The 8,766-nt window shown below is 46.1% G+C and overlaps 4 protein-coding genes across 4 annotated transcripts; 1 reads left to right on the top strand and 3 right to left on the bottom strand.

Moving 5' to 3' along the window:
- Positions 1–203: 203 nt before the first annotated feature.
- Positions 204–2,597, bottom strand: COCVIDRAFT_43213 (hypothetical protein; the record flags this gene model as incomplete). Its single annotated transcript, XM_014694679.1, has 5 exons — positions 204–233; positions 758–762; positions 1,034–1,354; positions 1,396–2,229; positions 2,279–2,597. The coding sequence occupies 5 exons, from the start codon at positions 2,595–2,597 to the stop codon at positions 204–206; spliced, it is 1,509 nt and encodes a 502-aa protein (XP_014550165.1).
- A 1,897-nt stretch (positions 2,598–4,494) lies between these two features.
- On the top strand, positions 4,495–5,517 carry COCVIDRAFT_32018 (hypothetical protein; the record flags this gene model as incomplete). Its single annotated transcript, XM_014694678.1, has 1 exon — positions 4,495–5,517. The coding sequence occupies one exon, from the start codon at positions 4,495–4,497 to the stop codon at positions 5,515–5,517; it is 1,023 nt and encodes a 340-aa protein (XP_014550164.1).
- Positions 5,518–5,814: 297 nt separating this feature from the next.
- On the bottom strand, positions 5,815–6,588 carry COCVIDRAFT_116270 (hypothetical protein; the record flags this gene model as incomplete). The annotated part of the gene is made up of 2 exons (XM_014694677.1): positions 5,815–6,388; positions 6,461–6,588. The coding sequence occupies 2 exons, from the start codon at positions 6,586–6,588 to the stop codon at positions 5,815–5,817; spliced, it is 702 nt and encodes a 233-aa protein (XP_014550163.1).
- Positions 6,589–7,204: 616 nt separating this feature from the next.
- On the bottom strand, positions 7,205–8,038 carry COCVIDRAFT_116272 (hypothetical protein; the record flags this gene model as incomplete). The annotated part of the gene is made up of 1 exon (XM_014694676.1): positions 7,205–8,038. The coding sequence occupies one exon, from the start codon at positions 8,036–8,038 to the stop codon at positions 7,205–7,207; it is 834 nt and encodes a 277-aa protein (XP_014550162.1).
- Positions 8,039–8,766: the final 728 nt, after the last annotated feature.

Here is an 8,766-nt window from a genome sequence, read left to right as displayed (position 1 = left end):
GCCGGATCTGCCGGATGCGACTGGAGATGCTGGGTTCGATTCTAGCCAGGACTAGTTATAGCATAGGCTAGTCGAGAACTAAAGAATAGCTAGAGACTAGTATTCTGTAAGCTGCTGGGAGGTCTAGTATATAGGAGATCTCTAGAGAGCGCTCTATAGCCGCAGTGCCTAGGGGCTAGGCCCTATTAAGAGGGGGGATAATGTTAGGCGCTGCGCTGACTATATATACTATCCTGTGCAGAGCATTAGCAGAACGCTGATTACTCGTACCTTTTTGGTTGTTGCAGCACAGTGGCACAGGGCTGAGCTGCTAACAATAAGATAGAAGAAGAGTAGACATCAGAGCTATAAATAGAAAGTTAATATTATTTAAATAAAAGATTAACTTGAAATAAATACGTAGTAGTAATAAGATAAGAGAGATAGATAGATGTAGTAAGTTTATAAGTATTAGAGAGCTTTAATACACTATATATATTTATTATTACTATAATTTATTATCTTATTATTCTATAATAATTATACTTCGCTATTTCATTAACTTTATTATAACCATAATATAGTTATACTTTATAGTTATATACTTATTTTAAGGTTTATGAATTATTACTAAACTATTTTTAGGGATTTAAAGTAGTATCTTATAGACGTAATTCTCTTAGATTCTTACTTAATTTTTTACTTCAACTATATAGTTATTTTTTAATACCTAATTTTAGTAGGTTAGAGTGTAGCCTACTATTCTTTTCAAAGATACATGATCTAATACGCTATATAGCAAATAGAGAAAAAAAAGTTAAGTTATGTAGTTAATATCAACAGTATAAGTACTAGTAAAGGTTATAATTATTTATCTAGTATATTATAATAGTTTGTTAACTAGAATAAAAGTCTGTGATAATGTCTTAACGTTGACGCGCTAGTGCAAAGTGGTCTACTTGCTTGGGTGGTCTACTCGCTTGTGAACTACGTTATGCCTTCTCGATACGAACTTTTGTATCCTTCCCCGTAACTGATAGGACCCTAGGTATACCGCTGGCTCTATTCTCACGGATATGTTGTTCGGCTTGCCTCCGCCACGTGTACGCCAGGCCTTTGCGAGTGAACAAAATGTCCATCTCTTCTAGGGAAAATCCCTTGGTCTCAGGAACCAATAGCGATGAGAAGACAAGCCCGAAGATGACAGAGGAGCCAAATAGAAAATATGTTCCAGACTTGATATCCGTCATCATGTATGGTGTGGAATACACAATAATGAATTGACCCAACCACTGGGCGCAGGTTGTGAAAACAAGACACGGATCTGATGCCCATAGGAAAAACCTCGGCACTGAACAATGTTGATATCTGTCATCTCAAGGACGAGTCACACATACTAGAAGGTCCAAGGGATACTATTCCAGGACATGGCATAGAAGACCGAAAAGATGTATATCATGGCAATTGTGGCATATCCGGCTGGAGTCTTACCGCTACCAGTTGCAACGTGTTCGAATGATCCGGAAATGTGTGTATAGCTGCCAATATAGAACAATGTAATGGCAGCTCCAGAGGATCCGATGAGCGGAGAAAGACGGCGACCGAGTTTATCTATTCCCCAAATTATGAAAATGGCTGTTGCGCCTGCTTTGGCAATGCCGAAAATACCCGTCGCGAGTAGGCCTACACTGGTGCCTGTGAACCCAATTGCTCCAAAGATTGATGGCGAGAAGTAATTCAGTGCGTTGATGCCAGACATGTTTTGAATGAACATAAGAGCTATTCCAAGCAACAGTCGGACGCGGTTTTGTGGTAGCGCTATTTCGCGGAGCTTGGCCACGAACCCTTTCTTGGCTCCTTGTGAAGGCTCCTCTATCTGAGTAAGGACGGTGTTGACCTCGCAAGTGAGATATTCGTGGCCTTCTGGGAGCGCTTGAAGGCGCTGGAGCACTTTTCTGGCTTCATCTACACGGTTGGCGTTCAAAAGCCAGCGAGGTGATTCTGGTTGGAAAAACATGCATATGACGAGCAATGAGCCTGGGATGAGCTGCAGTGCGAATGGAATGTGCCATTGCGCATCCGATGTTGGCGCTATATGAATTTTGACGCCGTATTTGACCCAAAATCCAAAAATTTGGAAGAATTGTAGGAAGATCTCGAAGATTCCAATCAGACGACCGCGAATGGCAGGTGGACAGGATTCCGAAATATACACTGGAACAATCATCGAGGAAGCTCCTACAGCAAGCCCTTCGGAACGTCAGCAATGCGCATACAACTGAACAAATGATCAGCTTACCGGTCAAAGCACGCCCGCCATAGATCAATCCGACCTTGCCCGCCGAAACCAGCTGCAGGACTGCACCAACGTTGAAGATCGCACCACAGATCATCAGCGGCCACCGCCTGCCGATTCTCTCTGTGACGAAGTAGCATAAGATAACTCCAAAGAAGCAGCCGGCCTGGAACGTACTGACAATGTTCGCTTTCAACGCCGCCAGCTCAGCTTGATTTGTTGAACTGAGGTGGAAACGGTTCTTGAATGAAGGGAGGGACATTGTGCCACCTATGAACGCAGAATCATAACCAAACATGGCTGAACCCATGGCGGCAGACATTGCCAGCGCATAAATTCACCAGTTATAAACTTCGCGAGGGGTAGGATTGGAGGATTCATCTTTGCGGACAGGAAAGAGCTTCATATTGCTTGACAAGGAAAGATGCTGAAATAGAACCCGGGAAGACTCTCAGGTTTTCAGAAGGGAGAGTGATATTCTCTTGCCCCTTAATGTACCCCAAGATCGAGCCACTAGCTTGGGTGCCTAAGCTAAGGTTTGCGGGGAAGCCGATGAAGCCTGAGGAGAAGGAGCCGTACGTTGCGGGGGTGGCTTAAACCCGGTACAAGCATTTCCCGCTCAGCTTGGGAGACATTTTGCATGCGGTATGCCCTGACAAAGCGCCCACGCTGTGGCTTTATTGCTACTCCATTCAATTCACAACTTGTGGGGCCTAACCCCGATCGAGCACACCATGAAATTCAACGCAGATACTTTGCAAAGCTCATATGCTTTTGGACATCAATCATTTCTGATGGCGACCGCGACAAACCGCTGAAGACATACCTCTTTGGTTATCCGATCGCCCATTCACTAGCGCCGCTCTTGCACTCCACGCTTTTCAACGAGCAGAATGTTCCCTGGTCCTATAATCTCGTGGAGTCGCTCGATAAGTCAAACTTTTTTACCGAAAATAAAGGCATCAGACTGCATAGGCTCGGCAATAACCATGTCACACAAAGTGTCTTTCATGACAGAATGCGATCGCGTGACGGACGAGGCACTTGCAATTGGTGCAATCAATACGATATCTATTCGAAAAGACTCCAAATCCAACGAGAAGTTGTACGTGGTACAAACACGGACACGATAGGAATCAGGGAGGCATTCCTACAGAACTTCCCAGGCATCGCGTTGCAGAGCACTGGCAAACCCGCCCTAGTCATTGGCGGTGGGGGCGCTTGCAGAAGCGCAATATATGCTCTGTAGAAATCGCTCAAGGCGTCGAAAATCTATCTTGTAAATCGTCTCAAATCCGAGGTGGATGCCATCATGTAGTCGTTCAAAAGCACCCTGCCAGAGTGCAAATTGATACATATCTCATCGGTGGAGCAAGTTTAGGGTCTGGAGACACCAGCCGTGATTGTTGGTACTGTGCCAGATATCCCCCCAACACAGCCCAGCGAGATTCTTGCAAGAGACACTGTGGAGGCTATCTTGGGCCTAGGACCGAAAGGTTTCGTGTTGGAAATGTGTTACCATCCTAATCCAAACACTGAATTCTTCAGATTGGCGGTGAGAAGTGGCTGGAAGGTTGTACCTGGAGTGGAAGCAATGGTCCACCAGGGCATCGCGTAGCAAGTCCTGTGGCTGGAGAAGCAACTAGAAGATGTACCAGATGCAGAGGCGAAACGTGTCATTAGCATAGAAGTTCAGAAGCATTCTATATAGAAAATCTCTGTCGTAATTCCCGGACACCGTTGTTCTCTCCTCGAGATTAAAGTGTATGAAATGTACTGTACTTGTTCACCAATGAATATCTTTAGTGTGCACGCATAGAATGCTCAGTGGCATCAGACTCGAAGGGATAAAGTTCAAGGTCTCGTGTTTGACCCTGAGCTGCAGCAGGGAGAAATGAACAGATCGGGCGGTGCATTCTTCGATCTAGAATCATTGCATTTTGCAACAGCTGTTAGGCGGCTAGGAGTAGAGCCGACCAGGCAGAAAATCGCCCGGGACAAGGGCGTACCAAGACGCGCTAGGGTATTACCTTTTCCATAGGGCGTCAGCTACCGACTTAGCCTCGGCGGGGTACTTTGAAGTTCGGCCCTATTAGAATTGCAACTCCGCCGCAACCAAATGCACGACAAGTTGAACTTTCCACATCGATCTAGGTCATCGGTAGCCAATCTTGTAATCTAGCTTTCCAAACTATCCCTCATTTCTGTGGTGAAACCCTATGGCAACATTCCAGCCTGCAATATTGTCCGCCTCGCTGGGGCGGGCATGGCTTCACGATTTTGACACCAAGGTCAAGGAGGCAGGACAGCAAGGATTCAAAGGAATTGAGATTTTCTATGAGGACCTTGAATATATGGCGAAGAAGCTCTCCAACCACGAAAGTCCTACTTCCGAAGATCTCTGTAAGGCTGCTCGCCAGGTTCATAAGGAGTGTCAGGTAGCAGGGCTTGAAATAATTGGATTGCAGCCCTTCCTTTTCTACGAGGGCTTGCTAGATCGCCAGAAGCATAATGAGCTTATTGAAAAGATCCACGTGTGGTTCCGCATTGTCAAAGAGCTGAAGACTGGAACAATACAGATCCCGGCCAACTTCTTACCCATGGATCAGCTTACTGGAGATATGGATGTCATTGTCAGTGATCTGCGAGAGTTGGCAGACTTGGGTCTACAGGAACATCCCCATGTTCGTTTCGCGTACGAGAATCTTTGTTGGAGTACGCACATTGACACCTGGGAAAAAGCCTGGGAAGTTGTCAAACAGGTGGATCGTCCGAATCTTGGCCTGTGCCTAGACACGTTCAACATCGCAGGGCGAGTTTGGGCAGATCCCACGTCATTGGAAGGCAAGACACCCAATGCAGATGAAGAGTTGAAGAGGTCTATCCATCAAATGATACAACAGGTAAACCTGGACAAGGTGTTTTACATTCAGGTGGTAGATGCAGAACGGATGACTTCGCCACTGGTTGAAGGTCACCCGTTTCATACCTCTGGCCAGCCACCACGAATGAGTTGGTCACGAAATGCCAGGGCTTTTGCGTACGAAGATGATCGAGGGGCGTACCTTCCTGTAGAGGATATCGCACGGGCGATTATCCACGACATGGGTTATAAAGGTTTTATTTCTATGGAACTGTTTTCGAGAACGATGTCAGAGCAAGGAGAGCATGTGCCAGCGGAACATGCACGGCGAGGAATGGCGTCTTGGGCGAAACTTATCGATAGGCTCAATTTGAAGTAGCAACAAGTTCTTCGTCCAATATCAGTCTTGTCACTAACTGCTGCACGCCTTCTTTTATGTCTGCGTGACCTCACTGATACCACTACTCTGCTCTCCGCTAAACAGTAAATGATAACAGTTTATTATAGGTGTTTTTTGAAATTTCTACCAGCTCATAAAATCTTTTTAAACTAGCGATATTCTGCTTGACAAGATAATGAATATTTTGAGGATTGTTACAGGGTTATTGCTAGCTGCGCAATGAAATCGTGATTCATAGGACACTCATCATTTTGCTTAAACTGATGACAAAGTGTATCATATATCGATATCTCCACCCTCTACCCAAATTTTCGATTGCCTATAGAGCAGGTCATGTTTGTCGCCAGCGGGCGTGCCTGCGTGCAGCCGATGCCCTGGCATATCCTTCAAAACCGTTACTCCCATCGTTGCTTCCTGGCAATAGGCGAGGCATTTATATCCATCAGGGTATGAATGGAGTTTTTCCATGTCCAATTTAGGTACTTGGCCAGCAACCACGAGAATGAGCTTATCCTTCTCATACCAATGTCGCACGAACCGTGCGCCCCAGTGACCATCTACCTTTTCGAAGAAGAAGCAGAATCGGCAATCGGCCTCAGCGTCCACTTCTACACCATCTAGGTCAAATCTCTGCGTGATGGTTGCTTTCATCTTTGTGACCGCTCGTTTTCCATCAGGGCTGATATCTGATGTTGTTCCATGGCAGCGATGCATGATGAACGCGCCCTTGTCCATACCAGCCTTCGATCCGTTAATAAAATCGGAAAACAGAACGCGACCAGACCACGTGGTATACACATAGGCGCCTTCATGGAAGATCGACTTGAAGTTCTCCCACTCGCACGCGTCACTGTATGATTTTGTCGTAAGTTTCGATGTTGAATGGGTTCACGTCAAGGGGCATTGTGGAACAAAAACATACCGGTAGCAAGGCCAACCCTCTGCAAGCTCACGAAGCTTTGCTCTTTCCAAGACAAGGGCATCTGGGCCATTGTTGCGGATGGCTTTCGAGGGCCACCAATCGTCAGGGAGCGAATGCAAATCAGGCATCTTAAGCGTCCGACACGGGTCAATCCCTGATCAAAGTTCGGAATGATGCAGGTGGACAGTACTGTTCTTCAAAAGCCCACCAATTTATTATCTTCCATTTTATAGGACTCGTCCGACATACCACACAACGTGCGGGGAACCGGTTAAATTTACTACCGGATTGAGTAATGGCTATCGGATATGGTCCTCCCCGGAACGCCCACAACCTCCTACCACGATTCGTGATTAGTCAGGCGGCTTATGCACCATCTTCAAGAGTACAAACAGGTTCCAATCATACCTTATAGAACTGATGCAAGTGGAGGGTAGATTGAACGATCCTGCACGACTCTGGTAAGTCGTACTTTGAGGGATGAAACTGGTCATGACGGGCCGAACTACCAAGTCTGTATAGATTTAGACATGTCATATCTCTATTCTACCTCAGGCTTGAAGAATGGGCATAGATAGAAAAGAAGGTAAGAGGTGGAGAATAAGGGGAAACTAGAATAAGTCCTACTCTACGAAATGGACCCTTTCGATGACTATGAGCACAACGCAAGCGGTGTTAGCTCCTGCAGCGTTTGCTGAATCGAAGTATTGTGCCAATGCGATCTCATATGTTCTGTCAGTCTACTTAGAAATTTATAGCCTTGCTTTCTTCTGCTGCATCCAGAAGAGTTTTCCAAGCTGCATCTTCATTAACACGAGAAGCTCGCTCCTCTCCAGCCCATAGCCTCCATTGCTCTTGGATCTGATACCCAATGACGTGAGTCCCCTCTACAGTCGGCCACCCTAGTTCTTCCGCAAGCTTAATCATTCTGGTACGTCGAGGTTTGAAGCACATATCCAGTAAAACGCCCTTCGTGTTGCGTGAGATAAAATTCTTCAGGATGGCTGCGACATTTTTTTCGGCATCCGTTTGTGGTTCAAAGTCTGGGACTGTGCCGACAACATAGTACGGCGTATCCAGGCTTGAAGCTTGCTCCAAGGACTTGACGTGGATGACCTTGGGAGTGGGGATCACTTTCTGCGTATCGGCCACGAGTGCTTCTACCTCGGCATCATCGCGATTCAACACGTATATCGTGGGACAACTGAGATGACTGCTGAGGGCATACGCTGCGGCGCGGCTAGCGCCTCCGGCACCAACAATCAAAGCTGGCGCTGTGCGGCTAGGACTTGGCCGAGAGCTCTCCTCTCCTTTCTCAAGCAAACATCCCTTGATACCGCGCCAGTCTGTATTCGTCCCGACAATTTTATCGTCTCGGCGGTAAGTGTTGTTGCAAGCTCCGATGGTCGTCGCGATGTCGTCTAATTCATCGAGAAGTGGCATTACAGTGTTTTTGTATGGCATGGTCACAACAAGACCAGCAGTGGACGGCTTTCGTGCGAGTGCTGCAACTTCTTCGACAGTGCTGCACTCGGTACTGTAGAATGTCCACGGAAGTCCAAGCGATTTCGCAATCATGTTGTGCATCGGTGGGGCGATAGAGTGTTTGACGCTAATTCCCACGAGGTGTAGCGCTTTTGCTTCGGTGTTGTCTGCATCCATACTTAGTGACGATATAAGTATCATGTATCACTTGTGAGACGTTCTGGAATCAACCTCTTTGTAAAACTTCTCTCATGTCGAGCTGCATCGGAACATGACTTAAGCGGTCGGGTGCTTTGCCCCACGCACTAATGCCGGGGAAAGAGTGGAGCAATGGAAGGGCTTGAATTCATACCCATACAACCACCCATACTTTGTTGTTATCGGCGGTATGAATCTCAATTCCTACTTGTTCATACTGCCAAGATAAACTTATTGGCTCAGACTGCATGGAGTCGTTCTCGATTCAAAACGCTGCAAGCTCGAACGTATAGGGAGACGAGGACGAACATCACTATAACCGACTATTCAGAGAGACTATTCCTTGCAGAAACATGTTATATGGCTCTATAGATCCTTCTTCGCATCCTCCCCAGCCCAAGCCCTTCTGATAACCTCTCTAATCAAGTCTCTCTCAACCGCTCTCGGATTCTACAGTGGGGTGCAAAAAAAAAAAAGAACTAAAAAAAGTTGATATTTTGAAACTATTGTATCTCGGCTGATAATATAGCTAAATATATAATAATTAGTAATTTAAAAAGCTAAGATCTAGTAGTTTCTATCTAGCTTAGTAAGCAATGCTTAGTCAGCACGTAAAAAATATC

Source organism: Bipolaris victoriae (assembly GCF_000527765.1).
Source record: "Bipolaris victoriae FI3 unplaced genomic scaffold scaffold_249, whole genome shotgun sequence".
NCBI classification, from domain to species: Eukaryota; Fungi; Ascomycota; class Dothideomycetes; order Pleosporales; family Pleosporaceae; genus Bipolaris; species Bipolaris victoriae.
The sequence above is the reverse complement of the archived record's forward strand: the minus strand, read 5'-3'. Positions and strand labels throughout refer to the sequence as shown.